The following is a 26,571-nucleotide window of genomic DNA, read 5'->3' on the forward strand; positions in this document are numbered from 1 at the left end:
CGTATCTTGATGGAATTTTCAATAGGGGCGCATGCGCGAGGAGCAGTCACTGAAAAAAAGTATCGTCCAGAACGCGATTCGAACTGCCGACCCCCAGCTCCGACGCCCACAACGCCACGAGGCACTTCTGAAATGGGTAATTCGTAGGACATCTGCATCGGTTGCTGTTGCCCCGTCACCGTAGTGCAGTTTCTAAAGTGAGGGGCCCCATTACCGTGGTCAGTCTCTATACCTATAGCGGGGCGTTTGCCAGTGTGGAATAGCCATGGAGAAGGAGAGCGAAATTGCTACTCAGCGGCGCAGAATAGCTGAGAAGCTTAATCCATAGGATCCCGAAGTAGTTGCCTGGCAATTAGCGGTTGAGCGTAGGAAGAACGAACAGAAGGAGGCTAAACGTGCTGCGGAGACACCGGAGCAATGGGAGGAACGTCTAGCAAAGCGGCGTCGCCAGGAGGCTGAGGGACGTGCCGGCCGCTCACGCTACGTATATCCTGGCAAAGCCTAGCTCAGCCATTGAATTTTTTTTTTTTCACTTTACACGCGTTTACTGGCTCTAGTGGGACCCAAGCATACTCGCACGCACAGTCATTGACCAAGAAAATTTTTGTTGCGGTGTAATAACACAATAAATAAATGCCGGTATTTGAAGGTATTTGAAAACGGCTCACAGATTGGACCCGAGAATTCCGTGAGCACTCGATTTGGCCTCGTGATAATGAATAGCTCGACAAGCATTTGGGTAGTGCCCCGTGTCCAATCCCAGCAATGTCGACAACGGTTGTCAGCATTCGACGTGGTAGAAAGGAAAGAAGAGCTGAATGCACAATTTATACCGTATTGCTGAGACCATTATACTCCGCTCTCGGCAAAGCTTCCTGACGCCGCCGATGACCATGAGTCCATTTATTTCGTTTCTTTGGATTTTTTTTATCGTGACGACTACTCCAACGTGCCTCGGAGTCTCCAGCAGAGATCCGGCAGTTTTCAATATTTATTATTATTGTCGTTTGAAGGGCATTCTTGCTAGGCTGCTTTGTTCCTGAAGCCATCAATGCGCACGCCCTGGATGCGACGCTAGGAGCATGCAACTCGTTTGTTTCGGAAAAATTCTGCGCGATCTATAAGGAAACGATGACAAAAAAAAATCGCGGGTAATATATAACCAAAGACTTCATTGGTTTAAAAAAATAATTGACCACCTTTTTTCCCCTTGTTTCGGTCTTCAGACAGTCTGTAAGAATGCCTATTATATGCATTATATATTATACCACAGATTACTTACACTGCGAAGGGGAAATACATTATTCTGAAGTTGCTTGGCAACCGGCTTACCTCTGTTTAATGCGCCATGGAAAATAACAACGAAAATGCGTAATGACATGGTGAATTAGGAACGTTCCATTCTTTATTCTAAAAGTTAGACGACAAACACGACAAGGACACAAGAAAGGATACAGACTGGACGAGGAGTACTTTCAACTAAACTTTACTTTGAAAATATACAAACGCGAACACAGGCTGACGTAGACATGCGCTTGGGAAATATTTTGCATTCACCCTGCAGATAAAGTGCGAAAACTAGCTCATTTTGCAATGTGACACGTTCGTTTCTAAGGTATGAATATTGTCACGGGTGGTGAGTCGTGACCAATAAACAAGAAATAAACAGAAATAAATAAACGTTTAATTTGGCGAACCTGTGCCAAAACTAAAGAAGGAAACAGAAGAAAGCAGAGCGTCGCGGGCGTCGAAGTCGGCGTGTCAGCAGAATCGAGCGCTGGGGCGAGACTGACTCGACAAGGTCGCGGGCGGCCTCTTATCTAGAGTGAGTCAGTATCTCGAAGATTCGGCGGAGAAGGTTCGAGCGTAGCGCGCTCGGGGCGAGAATGAAACAGCACTTTCTAGAACAACAAAAACAGGGATGAACGATAGTTATGTCCGCAGCAAGAGTGAACGAGAACTTTCTACAAGTCCGTGACCCTGCGCGCGGCAATATTCCTTATCTGTTATGGATAACGAGGGCGAACTGATACAGACATCGGTGCCATAGGGTCTTATCTTAAAGGCCGCCAGAATTTGGCGCACAATTTTTGTTCCGTCACTTCCCACTATATTTGTTTCATTAAAATTTGGGTCACACTCACGGCGATCAAATTGTATGGCCAAATGGCCAGACGGGGATTGCGCCTAATTGACGCAGAGTGTTTTCTTATTCTATCGTTAATGCATCTCACCGTCTGGCCAACATACATCCTCCTGCATGACAGGGTGATCTCATAAATGGTGGCAGTGACACACTCGCGGTAGTTTGAGGTCCCCCTGTCATGCGGGAGGGTATTTGTTGGCCAGACGGGGAGATGCATTAACGATGGAATCAGAGAAGCCTCTGCGTCAACTAGGCGACCCCGTCTGTCCACTTGGCCGTGCATTCATTCATTCATTCATTCATTCATTGCTTTATTTCCAAATTTGTTTTCAAAATACACAAAAACTGTTTGGACACATTGCCGTTTAGGCTAGTCCTTGGTTCAATCGTAATATTGTGATCGCTGTATGAGTAATCTAAACTTCAATGAAACAGCAATAGTGGGAAGTGCGCAACAAAAAGTGTGCGCGAAATTCTGGATGCCTCTAAGGTAAGATCTCATGGCATCGATGTCTCTATCAGTGCTCCGTCGCTATCTCTGAGAGATAAGGAATATTCAAATGTCAGAAATGAAAGTGTGACATAGCAAAACGTGCTATTTTGGCCACTTCTTTATCTGCATGGTGAATGCAAAATATTTCGCGTGCACATGTGCACCTCAGCCTGTCTTCGCGTTTGTGTTTTTTTTTTCAAAGTAAAGTTTGCTATATAGTAGGCCTCGTCCAGTCTTCCTCTCTACTTCTACCCTTGTTGTTTTTGCATCTTAACTTTAAGAAGGAACAACCTACTCGCCCAACTCGCTGTCTTAATTTTTACTTTGTATTTAGTTCGAAGTTTTAGCTCTTTTTAATTGGAAACTTCATTCGAATTATGGAACTTATCTTTCAGTTGATGACGCCCTGAGATCGTGCGATATGGTCAGTGCAAGCCTTGACTCTACCGGTGAGGAATGTAGCAAACAGTTTACGAGGCTGTGTGGATCAAGAAGAATCATAACTTCCTCTACTCGTGGCTGTCAAGATGTCCCCACTCCTATATGCAACGAGGCACCCAAACCTACTACGACACCCAAACCTACTACAACCCCAAACCTATTACAAATTCTACAGAGCAGGTTTAATTGAAACGTCAATAAGTAAAGGGACGCGATATCACTACAATAAACCGTACCTCAAAGCTATCGGAGACGTTTTTGTTTTCCTTGCAATTAGTGCGCACATTCTAAACATTTTTGTACCGTTTGGACTTGCACAGTCATTCACTGCGGTATATACAGGTTGTTTATTTTAACTTGTGACAGAATGTTAAAAAAAAATGGTGAACCCTACATATGTATTGTCTTCACTGTGGATTTAACGAGCTCAGCGGACGCTAAACTGGACAATCTTCATATCTCGATCCATCGGCTAATTAACTAAACCTTCCTAATGAACTTTTAAGTATTAGACAAGTGAGTAATGTTCAGATATACTTATTTCAAAGCTCGAAGCGCTTCGTCGCGGCGTAATGCCATCCAATGCATTGTGAGAATCAGTTGGCAGCAAAATTCATACACGCTCCGCTCCTGGCCCACAAGCTCCTGGCCGACAAAACAAAACAAAAAAAAAAAAAAACCCCTGTATATGTGTATATATATATATATATATATATATATATATATATATATATATATATATATATATATATATATGTGTGTATAGATATATCTCTACCGGGTGTTTTTTTTTTCTTTCTTTTTTATTCTTGCAAATTTCTTTAAAAAAGCGCCATGAAAGCTACACTTATGGGGTTTGTGCGAGTGACTTATATGCCCAGAGGGACATTATGTGGGTGGCTAATCTTCGCGATAAGTCGGCTAATTAAATAAAATGAACTAATTAACTTTTTAATTACTGAAAATAGACATATGGTTCCAATTAGAAGCTTGCTGTGCGTTATCGAAAACCAATGAATCAGTCATTTTCAGAAACACTTTCTTCCAGCGCGTGAGAAGCGTAGTAGTGCACTAAAGTTACCACTCGTGGCAGGTACAAGGCTATCGGTTGCGGTATGGCGGCCGCGCTATTTTTCCGTCTTTTTTCAAGCCCCAGCCTTGTACCTGCTCCACGAGTGGTAATTTCAGCGCACAGTTGTGCTTCTCACGCGCTCAAACCCTTCTAAACATTACTGATTTAGAGGTTTCGGACGACGCTCAGCAAATTTCTAATTGGAACCATATGACTAGTTTCATTAATTAAAAAGTTAATTAACGAATTTTAATTAATTATCAGACTTATCTCAAAGAGTAGCCAACCCCATAATATCCCCCTCGGTTTATAACTAACTCCCTAAAACGACCGCAAAAATCGGTTTCTTAACCTATCGCGTTTCTATTTTGTACAGTGTTGGGCACAGGTGGTGCATTTTTTCTGTAAAATTCGCAAAACGCGAACTTACCTGAGGAAAAAGTAAAAAAAGAAAAAGGCTTAACTCCTATGGAAACTCAGCGAAGCCACCAGTCTTCAAACCATAGGGCGCCCTATGGTTTGGAGACCGATGCCTGTGCAGCGTTCGCCTTCTCTCATGACGCCATCTCATTCAGCGGTACGGCTTTGTTATCGAGGAGGTGTCGGCTTTAGTCAGTGCTCAAAATGGGAGAGGGCTCCTGCGTGCCCGAACCTTTGACTGCTTTGCCAAGAAAAGTTGTCTTCGGGATTAGAAATTCAGATCGAGGGGGACTGCACCTTCAAACATCACTGGTCGGCAGTGTGCTTATAGTGATACTCACTGAAGTTGTTGCCAACAAGCTTATGTCGCCCCAGCACAATGCTCAGTTCTTGCGGTCACGTGATCAACGAAAAGTTGTAAGGCACCTGAGACGACGCGGCCCGATTTCGAAGAGTCGGAAACTTGCGCATGTGACCACACGCCAAGGGCGGTGCTTAAACTCATCCTCACCTCGTCGAGTAACATTCTCCTCAACGATATCCGAAAGGAGAAACATGATGCATTGTCAATGAGGAATAAAACAATAAAATATTTATTACTGAGTAGCGTTTTTCCCTGGTATAAATTCCACACGTGTCCGCAACGCCAGTTTCTGTTTTCACGATATCAGCTGTAGGTGGACGACGGCTCAAAGAAATTTTGTCTTTCTCAGTTATATTTTGATCCAAACTTCATGTTCTCACGAAGGGTTTAGCTTTCCGCGATACATAGTTTATTCACCCTGGACTGAAAACACGAACAACTAGAGGCCGTGCAAACAAAGACCGTGCGCTTTTTCTATAACTAGTATATTGTTCCCAATTTCGTGATGAGTTAGAGCACCAATTGTGTCGACGATCTAGAATGGACCTTCTGTCGAGACGTCGTAGGACTAATCGACTAATTGTTTAAATAGAATTGTTGGGGTTCCGTGTTTTGGAAGTTTATTTCTCGCGAAATTCGGAGAATGTTTTTCGGAGTTTATTTTTCGATGGGGAGTCGGGGTTTATCGAATTTTATTTTTGTTAGATTCCCAACCCTTTAAAATTCGCAGTTTATTTTACCGCGTAAACTGTAAAAATTCGAAAACATAATAAATACCGTCCGGGTACCATGACCCGTTGACCCAAAGAAATTTCGACGTGCTAAAAAGCAAACCCCTTTTTGTCAGTAATTCTCATTTTCACAGGAAACTGGAGCGTGATCTCTTCAAGATCACTAAAATTGTGCTCTTATAAAGTTTAGTTGTAGACCTCCTTCTTTTTTGCTGTTCATTTTGTCGGTATAACCTCGAAATTCGGAGTTTTTCGGATAAATCGAAATCGACAAAAAATTTACCGCCGAATGTTTTTTTCAATTTTTTTCGGATTTATCTCAAAACACGGAATTCTAATTGTTCTTCGTGAATGACCCAGTCTGTCGTTTCACAAATTTTGCAATCAATACCTTACGTCAGACACGTAACAAACATCCACACGCGATTTTCGTACATTACTTGCGTAACGAGTGTAAGACAATTATTTTCCGCCACACCATTAACGAAAGGAACAGTATTCCCGCTAACTTTATGAGTTCCTCGTCCATTTAATAATTTTCGACAGCACTTGAGTGTTATTGCGACAATTGTCCCCTGGCCGCATATCTTACCATCACGAACCGCGTTAAAGTAGCTTTTAGGACCTTTTTTTTAAAAAAAAAGAGCTGGCAGTATCACAATACAAATATATCGCGATAGTATTTTAGCGATACTTTCGAGTCTCTGTATCTCTGTATCAAGATACATCTGAAAAACGTATTTGTATCCCAGCAGTTAAATAATTTATAATGTATCGGTTGAATCGCGATACTTTGGCAGAATTAGGTATCTCGTCACATTTGTTGCCGTTTTTTACGATAACTTAAAAAATAAAAATATGTTTGGTGCAAGGTGCTTCAGAATTGATAATATGAATCCACCCTATAACATATTTCTACAATATAGTTCGCTCTACTAAATTAGAAAAAGTGGAAGTCTCTGTGAGCGGAACTTATTTTGTAATTCTCAAAAAAAAACCTTCTTTAAACCTGTTTTTTTTTAATGTTGAAGACTCATGAACATTTGAGAAAAGAACTGGTTGAAAGAAGGTCACTTTCAAGATTTACGAAAGAAGCCCCTGTGGCAAATCCTCTACTTTTTGCACTGTAGTAGAGCGAACACTGTAAAGGAGTCGAGTGTAGAAAAGGTACAGATTTGTAGTTAAATCCACCCACATCAGGGGTAACTCAGAAGCACATAAGACGGTAGAATAGCGCCCTTACGGGAGAATAGGATTTATTTCGTGCAGACGCTTTTTGTCAAGCCCGGCACTCAGTCTTTAGAGTTCAATAACTTTGTGGTTTACCAGGAATGATATGTTGTTTTTTGTTTTTTTTCTAGCCAAGGGGATATGCATAAAATAACACAAAGAGGAGCACAAGCATATATTACCGTTTGTATTCATCACGAACTACACCCTCCCCACGTAGCCCCTTTCGGGAACAGATTATCTCTAAATATCTGCATCTGTACCCCGGAATACTTTTTCGCCGTTTTTGCAGAAGTATATCTCAGGGATATCCCGGTGCATAAAAGACAAATGTATCGAAGTATTTGTATTTTGGGCCTTATATAGATGTATCTCACTATTTGAATTCGCAAATATTTTTGAAGTATTTCTGACCAACACTGTTAAAAACAAATTTGTAAAGAAAAACTCGCATAATGCTTTAAACATACGACGAAGCTTATCTAATTTATATGCAGGGTGTCACAAAAAAGATTACACTGTCCTTTTTGCCGCAAAGAGGCATCGCCGAACGCTCATTCTCCGCCCAAAGGTAGCGCTAGCAGTCACAACCAGACGCCAAAGTTTCAGCCCGATCCGATAACTTAATCCAAAGTTATAAGTGATTACTGAAAATTTCAATGGGAAAATGGCGGGCGACGGAGTTTTCAAACACACTGGGCTCAATGGCACCAGAAACCTAAAACGGGCAAAAATGGTCTGGATTTTTCCATTGAAATTTTGAGAAACTCACTTATAACTTTTAATTAAGTTATTGGATCGGGCTGAAACTTTGGCTTCTGGTTGTGACCTCTAGCGGAGAATGAGCGTTCGGCGATGCCTAGTTTATTTTGTGGTAAAAAAAGACAGTGTAAATTTTCTTTTGTGATACCCTGTATGTGAACATTTGCTCCCTGCTTACTCGGAGGGCTGCCGGCATGCGAAAGTAAATGTTTTGTGAGATCAATTTTGCATTTTTAAGGGCCTATTTCAAACAGACATAACATGGATGATACGACGGAAATTGAAACCGCGACCAAGTGATTTTTAGACTGATATATCAACCGAGCTAAGCTCAGCAAATGGTCTGAGAGCAACTGTGGAATCTGCAGGAACGTGAGGAAGAGCTGCGCTCCGAAGTTCGTGATTTTTGCCCAACATATACTGGACTCAACACTCTTTGTCAGCATGATCAAGCTTGTGTAATTTTTCCAAACAAATTGCAAGATGTAGCCAAACGAGTCTTAGGAACCGTGCAGGTAAAATCGTTTATTATCCTGATATTCCTCTCGTCCTGAGCAGAGTTTATTTTAAAACCGAGTGCAATAATTAGCGAATTTCACGTGTCTTGATAGTCTTTGCACTCAGGAGTTGGAACTCTGACACACTTGTCACGACTCGAAATAGAACGCCATTGTGAGCCACACACTTGAGTGGCGTTCCCTTGGCATTCGTCGTCATCCGGCACAGTAGAACCAATATTTTTACGCCAAATACCACATGCTCTCTTGCCTGGTGTCACTGAAATATAAAAACATATATAAAGAAAAATCGGTAAATAAATAGTAAATTAGCGGCACTCAATTTTAAGTAATATTTTCCAAACTTGAAACGCCATTCAAAGCAAAGGTATAGTAGTGATAAAGAGATCTTCGTGTTATCTCTTCTAGCAATTTCAATGCTGAAAAACATAAACGCCCGGGCTTGTTGTATCTAATTTTTTTTAAACAGCAAGGCCACTGCACTAATACTTTTACGTCAGGTAAGGAAGGCCAACGTTGAGCGCAGGCTGGGAACGATTGCTGGTCCAGTATTTGGCCGGGACTGGAACTCAGTCAGTGATAACAAAAGTCCCAGGCGAATTCTGACAAATTCCTCAAGCTCAATATTTCTCCATGTTGTACTTCTATAGATGACGTAAAGCATTAAGAATTTTCGACGAAGAAATAATAGAATGGGAAACATTGCGCACTCTTTGGATTGAAAGAAAAAGCATAAAGCGAAGCCTGGAAATTTGTGACATAAAAACGCGGGAATACTCAACTATCTGATAATTAAAAAGGTCGAACAATATTTACTTCCACTTAGTTTGTCAAATAAGAACTAAATGAAAAAGAATTCTATCTTTTCGCCCCAGCAGAAGAAAGTCGAAATTATTTGGGTCCCCGCAGGGGGCACCTGTGAAAGCAGGTGTTTGGAGAGTGGCGTCTCCACGGACCCCAAGCCATGCGGGTTCGCCCGCCCACGTCTGGCTGTGCGTGGCTTTCCCTTGTCCGGGGAAAAGGGCATCCTGGTGGTTGAGCCGAGCCCGGGGTAGGTTTGGACCCTTCGGGGCCCCCCGGGTGAGGCAATACACCACTTCGGCCCCCGCTCTCGTAGACGGGAGTCCTGGTAAGGCCCGGCCAGGATGATTCAGTCTAGTCGCCACTCCTACTATCTCCTCCTATGTTTCTCTTTTCTCTGCTCTTCTTTTATTCCTTTTCACCTTCTTTGGCGGCAAGGGCTAACCTTTGGTGGCGATAGACCCCTTGTCCGGATCCACACTAGGTTATAGTGCCTGGGCAGCACTGGTAGTGTAATGTTGTCAGCAAAGCCATATTTGTTATGAGACATTGCCTACCCCCGTGTTGGGCTCCGTGGTGGGTGGTGCACCCGGGGCACAGAAATTCTCTCCCTTCTTTATGGGTACTAAACAAAAAACCTTTCTTAATCGGCCCCCCAAAATGGGCCGCACCGAAGTACTTGCGATTAATCCTACTAGATCTGCAGAAAAATTTCCAAGATTCTTGGTGATGCACTCTGAGAGTGAGAAACCTTTGGCGAAACTGTCACCATTCCTTGTTTCCAATACACTTGAGCCCATTGTTGGAAAGAACTTCTCTGCCAAAAAAATGACATCCGGAGATCTGCTCATCGAGATTAAAACCAGTGAACAGTGCACAACACTCCTATTACTAAATTCAGTTTCTGACTATAAAGTGACAGTCACTCCCCACCGACAGTGAACACAGTAAAAGGTGTGATTTCTGAAGATGACCTCCTCGAAAGTACAGAAGATGAACTCGTAAATGACCTCAGTGACCAAGGAGTTGTCGCTGCAAAGCGAATCTCCCTTCGTCGAGAGGGGCAGGAGATCAAAAGAAAACATGTCATTTTGACTTTCGAGTTGAGCAAAGTTCCCGAGTCAATCAAGGCTGGGTATTTAAACTGTAGAGTATGGCCATATGTGCCGAATCCCAGGAGATTTTTTCATTGCCAGAGGTTCGGCCATAGTGCCCAGAGCTGCAGGGGCAAGACCACGTGCGCCAAGTGCGGTCAGAATGATCACCCGTCGGACAACTGCGCAAACCCACCACACTGCGTCAACTGCGGCTACCACACGCCGCTTACTCCCGTTCGTGTAAAAAATAGAAAGAAGAAAAGGAAATAATTACCCTCAAAGTAAAAGAAAACATCTCGTTTCCTGAGGCCAGGAAGCGACTTTCTTTTCTACAGGAAGGATCCTTCGCTACGGTAACACGCACAGGGGGCGTGTCACCGAAAACCTCGGTGGGAACCCAGGCCTGTCCCAAAGACCTAGCAGCCCCACCAACACCCCCTGCCCCCCCAAGGTCGGCTCCACGACCACATTTGTCGTTGGAGCCGAAAGGTTCACAGTGCCTGAATGGTGCTGCCGCGCCTCTCTTAAAGGAGGCAATGGACACCATGGCACCAAAGGAGGTATCACCTCCAAAGGCATCAGGGGTGGTGCCTCTCGCACCACCCTCGGTCCCTAAAGAGGGTCCGTCGCAGACCACCTCCTCTAAGGAGCTGGAGCGGACACCCTCGTCGTCTGCTCGCTCTTCAGGCCGAGGCAGGGCTTTGCCCACTCTCGCCTCGACCAGCTCTCGAAAGCCTGGCCAGCTGGACGAGGCATACTCGACCGCAAGCCAGCAGTCAGTAGATGAAATGATGGATGAGAGCGTGCCACCCTCTGACGACGACCTGGTCCCTTCAGGTGCTGAGTCATCAGTACCTTTTCAGGTCGTAGAAAAGAAAAAGAAAAATAAACTTCCTAGAATTTTGCCCCCAAAGGGATCGTAGTCCCTTTAGAAATGAATCATAAGCAAGAGTTCACTTAGTTATCTTGCGGTGTCCTAAAGGCCAGTTATAATTTTAATTTTAATCTCCAGTTTTAATCTTCACCATGTCTCTGTTTTTACAGTGGAACTGTCGTGGGCTTTTTTGTAATTATGATGATGTCACTTTTTTATTAGACGAACACCGCCCTGCTGCCTTCTGTCTGCAGGAGACGCATCTTAAAGAAACTAGGTCAAATCTACTCCGCCATTATCAAGTGTTTAGAAAAGATAGGTTGCACTCCTCTGTGGCGTCGGGTGGTGCTGCTGTAGTTACCCAGCGCACAACCCTATCTACCGAAGTGGCTCTATACACCACTCTTGAGGCTGTGGTTGCCGGGTACTGCTAGACCGGGTGATTACTGTTTGTTCAGTGTACATATCACGGGGATACCAGCAGCAGTACGAAGAGCTAGAGGATCTTGTTAGTCAGCTCCCGGCTCCATACTTAATTTTAGGCGATTTTAATGCACACAACCCATTGTGGGGGAATGGTAAACGGGATGCTAGAGGAGAACTTGTTGAACGTTTTCTTTTTTCCACGGGATTGTGCTTACTTAACACTAAAGAAGCCACACACTTTATTTCAGCGACCAGGACTTTTACTTCCATCGACCTTTCTATCTGCCATCGTTCACTATACTCGCTGTTTTCATGGAGGGTCATCCCAAACCCATATGGAAGTGATCACTTTCCAATAGTTTTAGAGTTTAACAGTCCTCCTGCTGGTCTTCAAACGCGTACCCCTCGTTGGAAGTTTGAGAGGGCTGACTGGGCTACATTTACAGACTCTTCAGTTTTAGCTTGTTCATCACTTGATGATCTTTCCATCGATGATGTCCCTCTGCATATCACTCGACACGTATTACAGGCCGCAATCATCGCCATTCCCATGACGTCCTCGCATCTTCCAAAAAGGCCGAAGGCGTGGTGGAACAAAGACTGCCGCCAGGCAAAAAAGGAACAGAATCGTGCATGGGGTATCTTTAGGCGTTACCCTACTTCAAGTAATCTGATTGGTTTTAAAAGAAAAAGGGCCCAGGCAAGGTTTATTCGAAGACAAGCCAAGCGGCAAAGCTTTAGAGGATATGCCTCTTCAATCAATAGTAGTGCATCTATAAAGGAAGTTTGGGACCGCGTGCATAAAATTGAGGGTTCCTATGGCGCTTTCTCTGCCCCACTCTTGTGCCGGAATGGAATATGTCCTGCAAGCCTTGACGAACAGGCTGACATTCTTGGTGAGCACTTCGAATTTGTTTCTAGTTCCGAACACTATACGCAATCATTTAGGCGGCATAAGCTACATGCAGAAAAAAAGATTGTGCCTACGACCGGTGGTTTGCAAGAGCCTTATAACTCTCTTTTCATGCTGCACGAACTGCAGATGGCTCTCGATTCATCCGAACAGACTGCCCCTGGACCGGACGGTATCCACTATCAAATGCTTCAGCACTTTCATCCATCTACTCTAGAGCTCATCTTGTATCTTTTCAACCGAGTTTGGGTCGAGGGTCTTTTCCCATATTCCAGGAAGGCTGCCGTCATTATCCCCCTTTTAAAGCCAGGAAAAGATCCTGCCTGCGCCTCCAGCTTCAGGCCTATAGCACTAACTAGCTGTCTTTCGAAGACATTAGAAAGGAGGATCAACAGAAGGCTGATGTTTTATTTGGAGAGTAATAATCTTCTTGACAGGCACCAACGTGGCTTTCGTTCAGGACGATCCACGGTCGACCACCTAGTTCGCTTTGAGACTGTTGTGCGAGAGGCATTTGTAGATAAGCAGCATTGTGTCTCTGTCTTTTTTGACCTGGAAAAGGCATTTGATACAGCCTGGCGTCATGGCATACTGCAGGATCTGTTCAGCTTAGGTGTACAGGGCCGAATGTTAAGTGGCATTCAGAGTTATCTCCAAAACCGCACTTTTCGCATAAAGCTTGGGACAACTTTTTCTAAAAAATTTACGCAGCAAAATGGAGTACCTCAAGGTGGTGTACTTCGCGTCACTCTTTTTATTGTGAAGATGAACTCAGTTGTCCGCGCGATAGCTCCATCTGTTCAGTACTCACTGTACGTCGATGATCTGCAGATTTCTGTATCGTCTTGTAATCCATCCATATATTTGAACGTCGGCTCCAGCTCACAATCAACATCTTGGTCAAATGGGCTGATGTCAACGGTTTTAAATTTTCTCCTGAGAAGACCGTCTGTGTGAGTTTCTCACGTCGCCGCGGAGTTTTGCACGAACCTTCTTTGACTATGTGTGATGTTCCTATCCCAGTAAAAACTGAACACAAGTTTTTAGGTCTTATATTTGATTCCAAATTGACTTTTGTTCCGCATGTCAAGAGCATGAATATTAAATGTTTTAAATTGCTTAATATACTTAAGGTCCTGTCGCATGTGTCCTAGGGTGCCGACCGTCTTTGTCTCTTGCGTATCTATCAGTCGGTCGTTCGATCCCGACTTGATTACGGTTGTATTGTGTATGGTTCTGCCCGGACATCGGTTCTCAAAATGCTGGACCCTGCTCATCATCAGGGGTTGCGGCTTGCTACCGGTGCTTTTCGAACATCTCCTGTTCTCAGTCTATACGCAGAAGCAAACAAGCTCTCTCTGGAGAAAAAAAGATCTGAACTGGGCTTCACATATTTTATGCGAATTAGCTCGGTTCCTAACCATCCAACCTTACACTGCATGGAACGAATACGCTACGAGCGAACCTTCAGTAACAAGCCTTCAGTTGTTCCACCTCTTGCCATGAGGGTTCGCAATTCTGCGGAGTCTGTAGGACTGGACGTGTTGCCTCCAGTTGTACAGTGTTTGAGTTCGGCAGCCCCTTCGAACCTAGTTCCCATTCAGTGCGAACTGGAGCTAACGAAATATAGCAAAAAAGACACTCCTCGCGAAGTCCTGTGGCAAGAATTCCTTGAACTCCAAGTACAGTATCACGACTGTATAAGTTTTTATACTGATGGTAGTAAAACTGATTCCTCTGTGGGTTGCGCAGTGATCGGGCCTGGGATGCAGCTTGTCCGGAGAATAAATGATAGTGCCTGTAATTTTACGGCAGAGCTCTATGGCTTACTCCTCGCCACAGGTAAGATCCTCAAACAAAACCTTCAGAAGTCTATTGTTTACACCGACTCACTTACTGCTTTACGAGCTCTTGCCAGAGTGGGAAATGATCGCAATCCACTTGTAATAGAAATAAGGAACAGGCTAATTTCAGCCGCAAAACGGAAGAAGAAAATAATATTATGCTGGGTTCCTTCACATGTCGGAATTGCCGGAAATGAGGATGCTGACAGAGCAGCAAGTACTGCTAAGGATCGAGAAGTCGACCTGTCGAAAATACCTTACAGAGACTATAGGCATGCTCTGAAATTTTCCATAAGACGCAAGTGGCAAGAGGAATGGGAACGAGAAATAAACAATAAGTTGCGCGCAGTAAAACCACTACTTCAGGAATGGGAGAGTGCACGACACCGCGAGCGTTTTTATGAGGTGGTTTTGTGCCGACTGCGAATTGGTCATACCCGTCTTACCCATGGGCATCTTTTGCGTGGGGAGGATGCTCCGGAGTGTGAACACTGCTACATTCCGTTAAGCGTCCTACATATCTTACTTGTATGCCCTTTGTATGACCAAGAACGCCACAGACACTTTGCTAAGGTTTACCAAGAGCACGCACCATTACATCTCGCCCTTTTACTCAGCGATTAGCCGTTGATTCCACACAAATGTGTTTTCAACTTTCTTAAGGATATAAGACTCCTGGACCAGCTATAATTTTAATAGTTCATCGTATTCATTGCTACATCTTATGCGCTTGTACTTTCATGATCATTGTTTTATTAAATTACAAGCTACTATAGCTCTTTCTTCTCTTCAACCTTGATTAAGCAATAGTCCTAGTTGTTGGCGCATTATAGCCTTGGTCGCTGCTGCGCCATTAAACCCCAATCAAACAATCATTTTGGGTAATGTGTTCGGGAATGAGAGCGGTTGGAATCATTCTGTCGGGATTTCAATCTAAAGGTGGCATTTATTTTCTTAAAGGTTGATCTCAGATACCATGTTGAGAATAACTCGGACCAGTGCTAATTGCTCGTTTTTGGTATAACACACACAAATCTTAAATAGAAGGAACCTTGCATTCCTCTCGAGAGTCACCTGCTTGCCCAGCACTTTTATTCCTTTATAATTACTTGCACTTACATGGTGTCATTTCTTTGACTAAATACACAACGCACGCTTCTCCGACAAAATGGACGGTCAGTGTATATTTGCCTGTAGGAAAAAAAAAAATTATGATTCGTTAAAAGTTCCACTTTTATTTTAATAATATTATTAAAATTAAAATATTACTACGCATCGTTTCGCCTCTGTGCATAAGACAATACTATAATCAATGAACTCATGGTGAACACTGAGCATTATCTAGGGTCTAATGTCATATCATTCCATTATTTATTTAGACACTTATCTAAAATACGTACAATATAAATTGCTACATAATCTTATGCGCCTTGGGGGCATCCAGGTCTGCGACAATGCTTGGTCAAGTGTAGACGACTTAAGAATAGCTTATACACTGTCACAAACATTTTTATTGTATCGCAGGCGTTTCTCGTGTCAGTATCGTTGTAAAACGAACTTTTATGCAAATTCGCGCTCTACCAGACATGTTTTTTTCTTTTTTTTAAATATTCGTTTACCATGCAACATTTCACCACTTTCTCGGGCCCAGTCACTCTGTAAAAATGTCGCCCATCCGGATGTCGAGATCTAGGGGTCGACCTCTGTGTTCCGACGTTTGTTGAGTAATCCGCGTTTTACTAACAAAATTCCATTTGCGTGCGTTATATTTTTATTAGTGTGTCTTTAATGTATTCATTTGTATTTTTAATCTTTGTTCCTTTCTTGTAGTGTTCTTATTTAAGTCCACCAATCTAAATATCACCGTAAGAAAGGCCAAAATGGTCTTCCGGACGGTAAGGCCAGAAAGGGGACAGGTGTTCCATTCGGGTTTCGGGTATCTCCCTGCCGGGGCACTGGGGGTTAGGGCTCCGCCCGAAGGCACAGCCGCGTGCATCGCGCCCTGAAAAACGTGTTCGCGGAAAAAGACAGTTCCTGGAGCACTTCTCAGTCTCCGCCATCTCACGACGTCTGGAATGGGAGCTACCCTCCGTCACACTTCCTCCGTGGGGATGCCGTGCCGTTCATTTACATCCCTTCATAGTCTACAGTCACTGACATTTTTAGAGACACAAGACGTGGCTTATTATATTTATGCTTCTTCTTTTGTTATTCGTTCGTCGGTGTTCTTACCGGCTAATGCCAAAATTTGTTTGGCCGGGAAGCGAAGATAGAACTCGAGACTCGCCACGTTTTGAGTTTCTTAATCTGTCAGTGACCATAGTTGCTTATCTCTAATTCTGATATATTAAGAGCGTCAAATATAGACGTTTTCTGTCGTCCTCAGTCGCGTGGGTTTCGTATCTGGTATGCGGAACAAAAAAAAATAAAACATATCAACCTTAAATATGCGAGAAAATATAGGTGAGGTAAAACAAAAATGTGTGACCATCTCCCATTTTTCGTAAACGCCTTCCAGCGACGTGGAGGGATCAAAACGATGCTTTGACTTTCCACGCGAGAAGTGATGACATGCAAGATGGTTGCTCCCTTGTGAAAAAGGTGTACACAAGCAATCAGAAAAATGGCTTACACACGCCCAGCCTTCGGTTCCTGGTTTCTCGTACGTGTGTGTGTGTGTTCTTAATATAATAATTATATAAGAAGGTATAACGCACGTCTGTAGATGTGACGTTCACTTTGACCACTTGGGTATATGTGTCCGTGTGCCCTTTTTGGGCAAACCTCAAAGCGTTACGGAGCTGTGGACTGGGGAATGGAATGGGAGTGGACTGGGGACTGAAAAGTATGGTGTCCTACCAGCTGCTTGTTTTACCGGGACTAGGAGTAGCGTGCTTGCTTTTAGTTGGCGAGAAACGATACAAATATGACGTAGTCGCCCTCTTGATTTCTCAACAAACCAATAAAAACGTTTATAATAGATTAAATAAACAATCGTAGTTGATTATGTTATACCAATATGGAGTCCCTTAGAATTGTGTACCTGCCATACATGCTAAATATAAGTCGTCCCTTTACGATCGAAAATTGGGATTCTAGTATCATTGACCCCCCATAAAAGGCCTATTTAGAGGCGTTTCCAAATATCAATCAATGATATAATACACGATTTTAATACACACGGAATCTCATTCGAACTCATAATGATGTGGTGTTTGACGCGTCCCGTAAATATAAACTCTACAATCAATGGCATAGATGTTTTTAAAACGAATTTGAAACACGTTAAAAATAAAATGAGTTAAAGCAGCCATTATATTTTTAGATGTTTGTCTCCTGAACTTGGATATCGCAATTAAACTACAGATCCCTGCGAATTTTTAACTCACAATTACTTCGCTCCTAACAATAAAGCTGAAAGGAACATTTGCTCTGATGATTTTTAAGTTACCGTCATTCAGGGCTTCAGAGATATTTTAAATTCAAAAACCTCTCCAGATACTCTTTTTTACGAAGTTAGATTTTTACCAGTGTCAAACTAGTTAAGCAATAAATATATGGATATCGTATAGAATTTATTCTGAGTCACCAAAGGGTTTTACGTAGAAATACATTGTTATACAAATTAATACCTTCTATCCAAAGGGAATATGTTCCACTCCGTATTATATATCCCTTTCAAGACAAAACATGAATCGTACAAAAACGCGGAAGCAGGGCAAAATCGATAAAATGAATTTGGAGTGACTTTTGTTTTCAGAACATTGTGGCGGTTTTGCTTGTTTGTGTGGCTTCAGTCGTTCCTAGCAAAACTAGCTTTCATCGTATATTCGAATCACTCTATAAAGATTAAAATTCAGTCTGTTCGGAATTGAACCAAATTGGTCATTCAGACAAAATGCATATTGTGTATATTCACAGAGAATCACTATTGGAGTTTAAAGCATTACCATCTTGTAAATGATCCTTGAGCATAACCTAGTCTAGACACATAGAGCAGAAAATTTAGCGCTCCGGGCCTCAGAATCATTGGTTTCGTTGTGTCACTCACCGCTGCTCCACCCCTCAGTGACGACGTCGCACTTCTTGGTTCGTCTATATGTGATCTTAACAAGAAACCTACATTCCGTATAGAACGTAGAGCACGCGTTAGAAACTGCGATACTAACGATACGTTCTCCTGCTTCCGCCGCGCTAAAGCAGATTACGCTCCTGTAACTTCTTCCCCAAGAACGGTACGCAGTAATCAGCAGCAATCAGGTGGTAGCAAAGAACGCTTCAACGGCTGCGCGAGGTACTTCATCGTAAAAACAAATTTAAGGGTTTTACGTACCAAACCAACGCAGGAGGCTTTGAACGAAGAGTATCTGGAGAGCCCCAGCGGACGGCTGGGGCTCTTTTTCGACCCTCGGCAATTTTTGACGTTCAACCGAAATCTGAGTTACACGGCGCCTTCTGCGCACAGGTCCCTCTCGACTGGCGGGCACGTTGGCCGGGATTCGAACGCGCCACGTGGGGGAATTTGCAGGCTGGCGCCTTGCCTCGGAGCCACTCAGGTGGTTGCGCTCCACCATTGACAGTCCCTGCCGTTGCTCTTTGGGGAGGTAAAGATTACGAAGGTCGTGGTCTAAAGAAAGCTACATTGATACATAAATACCCGCTCTCAAAATGTTCCGAATGAATCCTACAGGCTAAAAAAAAGCTTTTGGATACGATTTGTTAGATCAATGGAAGAAGGGAACAATATAAATCTGGATTCCACAAAGCACGGCGGCAAAAGCGTGCAACGGGATGCTACAAACATCAAAACATCACTCATACAATAATATATCGAACGGATGACCGTGTATTAAAAAAAAAAAAAGCGGGCGCATATGAGACATAAGTTTACATCTTGTTTCTTCGAGAAGGAGAGGGAACGGCCTCGCGTCTTCTCCGCCTTGCCGCCTTGAGGGGGCGAAGCGAAGAGAGGAGGAAACAAGATATCTTGACGTCAGGCGCGCCTCGTCGGCCTGGTTCAATCTCGACCTTTTTTTCCAAAAATACGGCCGTCTATTCGAGATATCGCCTTACGAGTAGTGTTGTAGAGATTGTAGCGTCCCGCCTACATCTCCTGCATTGTTTTTTGAAATCCGAATCCCGGTTCACCATTCCTTGAAAGAACCCCTGAAAAGAAAAAAAAAACTTTTTTAGACAGTTTGGTTGGGACACGCGTGTCGAAAAATATATTTCATGCGAAAAAGACAAAGTTTAGAGCGAAATTGACGGCGAGAGATTTATTTGAAATACTTCACGCAAAGTTCATTACGTCACAGAATGGTCATTCGCTTAACAAGATGGTCATTCGGTCTTCCCACCTCAACGTAAAAATGAAGCCGATCCACCTCTTCTCCATCCGCCCAAAATTCCGATAAAGAAAACAAATGGACAGGAAGTGAGTACCGACAAACTCGCGTCTCGCGCCGTCAATATTGCTTTAATTTTTTTTTCCTCATAAAATTAATTTTTTGACCCGCATGTCCCACCCAGACCGTTTAAAAAAAATATTTGTTTTCTTGTTAGGGGACCTTTAAAGTGAGTGAATGTGCGAGCACGTTGTGTCTCTTCCAGTTTCTGGATATTTAAGCCCACCAAAATAACGTTTTCGACCTCTTCTGCAGGTTAAGGATCGTGACATACTTACGGTTTTAGTCGTAGGCTGTTTATTTCACTTCGCATGCACATTCTTACTACCTTGTCGTCTGAACTTATTTTAGTACGCATCACGCAGTCTACTCGGGATTGTCTCTGCTGGTAGGAAGCCTTAGTGGTGTAAACAACGTCTCTCTCTTCAAGAGCTTGAAAAAACTGTGGAAATAAGAACAAAAAGTGTTTGTCACTTGCCGGATAATCACAATTATGAAATAAACAAAACTACGCAGAAAACGTTCAGGGTTAACGCTTATTTTGAAATCATGATAAACTAAGTTTCGAAATGAACAAAATAAAAGGGGGTGAACGAGCTGCAGAAAGTTAACAGTAAACAGAAACCCCAGACTGGGGATGCAAGAGCACTACATGCACCGAGGCCTTAGGATAAGCACGCTCCGTAACATCGGGAAGGTCTGGAGCTTGCTGAAACTAAACAAGAAGAATGCCTCATAGGATACAAGGAGACTAACATAAAAAAAAACAGAAACCACTACAACGAAAAGACAAAAAAGTAACAAAATTATCCGCTTTCATCAACGTTAAAACAAGAGACGAACGAGCTACGAACACCCAAAACAAGTCCACAAGTAAAAAAAAAAAAGCTGTCAGCACATTTTATTTTTAATGTTCTATGCTATAATGCATAAAATGTATATAAGATGCGTTATTTTAAATGTTTTGTTGTAGAGATATCAGGGAGTGAAGAACATTAAATACCGTCACCGTTCTCTTATCCTCTACAACCTCACTTTGCAGTAGAAGACAGTATCCGTGAAATTAACTGTTGCAGGAGACGTATTGGCATGAACTAGAGCCGGTGACAAGTTAAGAGTTAAAGCGAAGCTCCTCCCACCTTTTTCCGCTTGAGCAGAACGAACACTGGACGGGTGGTCGCATCCTCTCCGGTGCTCGCTCTGCTAAATACGAAAGAGGTAGGATGAGTTTTCCCTGAATTTTTAACACGACATCAACAATATTTAATTACAAGGACTTGTGTACTTTGTTTTGAATATGGTTCTATGGTACCGAGACTGGTTAGGCTAATATCCAAGTGTCATGAGGTATGCCCGGACTCACGGAGGCGCGGACTGACACATATGTGGGGTTATAGCTATAATTACAAAAAAAAACATTCAAGTTCTAAGGTCTACCTTTTTATTTATAATTGCGTTTGTTTAACAAGTGTTCGCTTGGCTCAAATATGTGTAATTTGTTACAAATTGATTACCTCTTAAAGCCATACAAATTGCTTAAAGATTCCGTACCTTAAATAGCCCCTCTGCCAAAGTAGCTCCGAGCGCCTTCGAAGGTATGTGCGCGGCCAGAATAGTACATACTGTCACAGCTGAAACGATACGCAGCATCATCACTCGGGTTAAAATCTGAACTTTTCCCGTAATCTCAGTTTTTCATCTTTGCACTTTTATTCTACGAAGCCTTACCATCTGACCGCATACATACGCTGCTGTTTTCGGTTTCTGGTTAGTTTAAGCATTTTTATGAAAAGAAAATACTTCCGTATATAACTAACCCAGCATCTTCCTGGGTTTTCGTAATGTTGAATGCTTTCTCTTTTGTGTATTACCTTTTAAACTTTCAATGCACTGCCATTAGAACATAAAAAGCAATAAAATATATTTACTTTTGAAAGAGGACTGTCAAACCTTAGAGTATTCAGTAGCTCTGGGAATATAATATAACATGCATTCTTCCATGAAATAGAACTGATATCTGGTGCTCCTGAACAGCTCCGTATTCGGTAGTGAAACGCTGAGGTTACAAATAGATCTGCACGATGTTTTTAAAATAAGTTTTATTTATTTTTCGTTGACAAGTTTGTTATTACCGCCCCCTAACAGCCAGTGCTTGTTGGGAGCGTGTGGGAGATTAACACGTTCGTACGCGACAAACGACAAACTATTTTGTGTGGCGGGCTAGCTGTTGCACTCCCGTGCGAGGTGTGACCTTTCCACAGATCCTAGCATAATATATCAGTGGATGACTGTGGGTACGAGCAGTTCGCTGTGGACTATGATTCATGAACAGTGCTAACCAACATCAATGGGGGCTGTTTTATCGTAGCTACCATATGCATGGGTTTAAGAGACATGAGGTTACTGCTCTGCTGTGCGAGCACCTACAAATATATGAACAGGAGTCAACTAGCCCAATTAGCCAGTTTGTTGCAATTTATTTCCTCTGAATCGGGCCCTTCTATAAGCGTTAACAATCACCTGTCCTCAGGGGCCGGGAAAGCAAGTTTAATGGCGCCGTTAATGTGCCCGGCTCACTTTACTCATACGCTATCAGAACTGGTTTCTGTCGCTGGATGTGCTGGTTTTGTTTGGGGGCACACCGCCTTCAGCGAGGCACGCTAAGAGAATATTCAAGATGATACGAGCGGAAATGTGGGGAAAAGTGACGAGGCACAAATATTGCTTGACAATCTGGTCTCATCGATCAAGCAGCAAACTAAAAGAGCGGCTGAGAGGAATTGCTGAGAGTGTCTGCAGCTTCGCTCAAAGACTACGGATTTCCTTGGTGAGGGACTCCGAGCTGCCCTTCCCAAGAAGGAAAGCCAGAGCGCCAGATCCTTCAGTGACGTCATCTTTCTGAGGGACTCTTCGGCACTCGAAAAGGTGACGGATGTGCTAGAACTGACACCTCAGTACAGCCTAGAACCCCGTCCCAAACTCACCGAGATGCTGCGCCTTGCGTGAGCCCTTGGGGAAAAAGCCCCGTCGGAAGAAAAGGAGAGGTATTTTTCCAAGGCGGTCGAGATACAAGTATGAGAAGCTGAGCGTGATTTTGAAGACCGGACCCGTGGTTTTCTTCTTTGTGGCCAACACGCTCAAGCTTCTGACGTCAAAAAAGAAAGGCGGCTTTGCGGTGCTCCAGGAGGGCCTCTTCGGGGAAACGTCCAGTACGCTCATTGCCAAAAAGTTCAGTCATGTGAAAGACGTATCACTAAATAAGACCACAGCAGAAGCTGAGGCCGTATGCCAAAGAGGCTGGAATTGTCAGGCTTCGCAAAGAGGATTCAACCAGCTAAGAAGATGAGCCTCTCTGTCGTTTTTACCGCCAAGATGCATAAACTGGACTGCTGAATGAGGGCTATTGTGACTGAAAGAATCTCGTGGAAAACGTAAGTAAGGGGCTACCTCTCAAGCACTCGGCTGGGCTGATCCTCAAGGACTCCTTTCTAGTTTGGAACTCTGATCCAGTGGTCAAGTCTGTTTGTTTAGATGGCCAACGTTACAGCGGTATGTTTTCATTAGATGTACAAGGCGTATTCTACTCAGTTACTCATGACAAACTGTTCCTTGCGGTCAGGCTTTGCATAGGTAAAAATGGTGAGACCTGCTTTAGGAATACAAGGGGTGTGAGCGTCAAGTTATTCATGAAACTTCCTGACGTTGTAACTGAGTTCTACCATTGTGTCGTTTCAAGATGATGTCTAATGTGACACTTTTGCCAGTGTGTGATAGGGGAATTTAGGGGTAAACATCCCGATAGCCTGTTAAGTTTTAGGTACGTTGATGATCAAGTGCTCGTGCCGCCGCTTGTTGCAACGGTGATTCGATCAAAACAAGTAAAGAACTGTTTTCTCTAAACTCACATGACCTCACATTGACCCACGAAATCATGGCATCAGGCAGGCTGAGTTTTTAGATTTGAACGTGACCTTTGAAAAATGAACATCCATGTTGGAAACACGTGCCGCGCTCGAAGAAGGAGGTTCTCCCATTCATTTCCGCACTACCGAAATTGGTTAAAAGAAAGATCGCTTTATCATTGATGAAAGCCTCACTTGACAATCGTGCAAACACGTTATGGGTGCGATTCAGCTATCAGGAAGTGTGCCTGGAAACTGCCAGCTATCCAGAACGTTTCGTGGTGGCAGAGGTCGCAGAAACCATTAGGTTAAGACTCAAAAAGAAAGAAGGAAGGGTGACCTCAAGAAGAAAAATGAGAGGTAATCCCATACGTGCGCAGGTTGTCCCACAACACCAAAAAGCTGCAGCACACTTTGAGGTTTCTATGCGGAGGGCAAGTTCGTCTGCTCCTTGCGCAGCGGGTAGCGGTGACAACAGAATGCCGAGCCCTGATTGGCTGATCGCGACCCCCTATCTGAGCGTCGTCTGCTTTTTTGCAACGTCGTCTGCTCGCAACGTAGTCTGCGTCTGTTTTACCTTTCCTGCGACTTTAGGAAGTGCAGAGGCCAGGTTCACAAAACGATCTTACGCCAAAACTATGCGTAAGACCAAATTTGAGAACGAATTCGTATTCACGAAACGAAATTTTCGTAAGTTTTGCGCAGGTTACGACGAAATCCTACGACAGTTCCGAAGCTGTCTTACGCCCTTCTTACGATCAAATCAGCATGGCCGACAGCGTCGCGGTCGCGACGACCAACGGACGTTTATTTTTCTACGTGCGCTTCTCACGCGTCCCGACTTCAAGCAGCAAGAAAAAATAAAAAGTACTTGTAACAGACCATGACGAACAAGAACGCTGGATCCACAAACACCCGGGAAAGGCTCCAACGGCCACCACTCCACCGACAACGACCAAGCGAGCACGGCAGATAGGCCTAGCAGGCACTCCGACTCTCACTATATGAAAATGACCCCGTCGTGCATCTCTCCGAGTGGTTAAAAGAAAACGTTCGAAAGTAAAGAATAAAGTACGTGGGCTACGAAAGGTGTGTTTTCTTATTATTTCCTATGTAGGGCAGTTTTTATCGCGCACCTGTCCTCTTGCTTCCCCCTATTTGCAAAGATTTGGAGCGTGCGGGCGATGATTTGAACACAGTACAAGCATCTTCGCACATATTCATGAGCATAAAGAATAAAGCAGTACTTATTTATTGAAAATCTGACTATATTACGTGACTTTCAACTTATTTTGATCGTCTGCAAGCACAAGGAGTTACTTACCCAGTATTACTGCGTAGTTCTTGCCGTCTCTCTTGGTTTTCCACATGTCGTTCGTTCGTTTGGCACGTATATCCCCCATGCTGGAAAGCGTCGACGCCGTGTTCGCGCTAACAGTGTCCGACAGTGCACATAAATACACGTGCGAAGCGGTTATAACACCGTTTTTAATGCCGCGAATTTCAAATAAAAATGCTGTAACTGACCAATTATTTCGTCTGCGTGACTGAGAAATGTTCCAATGTGCCTAGTACGTACAAATTATTTGTGATATTTGCTTTTATAATCGAGAAAATGCACTCGATTTTTCCCATAGAAATGCATTACCGGAAGTCAATTTCTGACTGCATGCTGTCTGCTTCAATTTGCAACAGCACACTAGTGCCAGCTGAGCCTCTAGCGTTTATTGTAATAACTCTATGCTCCGACTGGGCGAGCGTCTGCCCACGACCGGCTGGCGTGCTGAATGGAATATGCCCGCGCAACCCATGTGAACCCTTCCCGTCTTATACTTTGATCCTCAATTTTAGATTTAGAGGTCAATATTTTCCTCTTGTCATCTCTTTGTTTTCCGAGGCAACGGTGTCTCTCGCCGGTAAAAAAGTGGTGAATCTCCGACAGAAGCAGGAAAGGTAAAGCAGCCATCGCTTTGACTAGCAGACGTAAAGCAGACGACGTAAACTGCGCGAACCCGCCCACGCCGTTAAAGAGTGAGGAGTCTCGCCGCACACGAAAGGAGGGAAAAAGTATTTGGGAGGGAGCTTGCGGACACTAACCACCCTCACCTCTTGGTTCTTAGCAAACAAACCTCGGCGCCTCGGGACACCTCGCCAGTGAGTCCTTTGACTTCCCTCCTTGATGCGCGTCTGCTAGTTGTTAGACAGAAACAACGTACCGCACGAGTTATTTTGTCTGCCCTCTCTCAAAGGCGAAGTCGAGTTCGCTCTGAAAGTCGCAGGAAAGGTAAGACAGACGAAGACGATGTTGCGAGCAGACGACGTTGCAAAGGAGCAGACGACGCCGAGATAGGGGGTCGCGATCAGCCAATCAGGGCTCGGCGTTCTGACGTCACCGCTACTTCCTTTCTCATACGCAGAAGACGAATATGAGCTCACTTGCGAGGCGTATTGTTTTGTCGGCTCCAAACAAACTAAGGAGCTGTGCTCAGAAATCAGTAACAAGATAGGGGCGAAAATGCCATGGGAACAGTAGCACGCTACAAAGTTCGTTGACTGCGCTACATCAGTGGTCTACGATGTTTATATGACATGCGGGAATTTGTACGTGAACCAGACGAGGCGCTGCATTAATGATAGGTCGCGCGACCACGCGTTATCAATCAGAAATTCTTCCTCGGGCAATCTCGCCGTTCTCTGGAACAGGCTCCCCTGTGCACCGAATCTCTAGAGAATAAGAATTTTTGGGAAAAATGAAAGCAAACCGGAGAGCTACTTCTCCGTTTTGTTTTTATTTTTGGAGGGGAATTCCTGTTCTCTGCAGATTTGGTTGTACGCTTCGATTGTTCACTTCGATTAGTTCTCCAGAGAGCAAATCAAAGCTTAAAATCAAGTACAATATAAGGCTGGCACGGGAGGAAAGCTGCGTAGCTGCACCGTCCGTGTAAACTACTGATAGGGAATTCGCCTTCTTATTCGGGTACTGTAATTCCATAGAAAAATAGTTTATAACGTTCATGAAAAATCCTATGGTAACCTATCACCGAATATGGCCCTTTATGGTCAGCCCTTTATGGACAGCCGACTACAAAATGATATATGTCTTCAAAGCTAAAGAATTTCAACCATTTATAT

At 43.7% G+C, this 26,571-nt stretch overlaps 1 protein-coding gene across 1 annotated transcript; it reads right to left on the reverse strand.

Annotated features, from left to right (window-relative positions):
* Positions 1-8,254: 8,254 nt before the first annotated feature.
* Positions 8,255-21,187, reverse strand: LOC120842713. The gene is made up of 5 exons (XM_040213879.1): positions 21,089-21,187; positions 19,816-19,979; positions 18,184-18,251; positions 15,252-15,323; positions 8,255-8,436 (listed from the first exon to the last, which is right to left on the reverse strand). The coding sequence occupies exons 1-5, from the start codon at positions 21,185-21,187 to the stop codon at positions 8,255-8,257; spliced, it is 585 nt and encodes a 194-aa protein (XP_040069813.1).
* Positions 21,188-26,571: the final 5,384 nt, after the last annotated feature.

The sequence above is a fragment of the Ixodes scapularis genome, unplaced genomic scaffold, assembly GCF_016920785.2.
Source record: "Ixodes scapularis isolate PalLabHiFi unplaced genomic scaffold, ASM1692078v2 PGA_scaffold5__190_contigs__length_132052651, whole genome shotgun sequence".
Lineage (NCBI taxonomy): Eukaryota > Metazoa > Arthropoda > Arachnida > Ixodida > Ixodidae > Ixodes > Ixodes scapularis.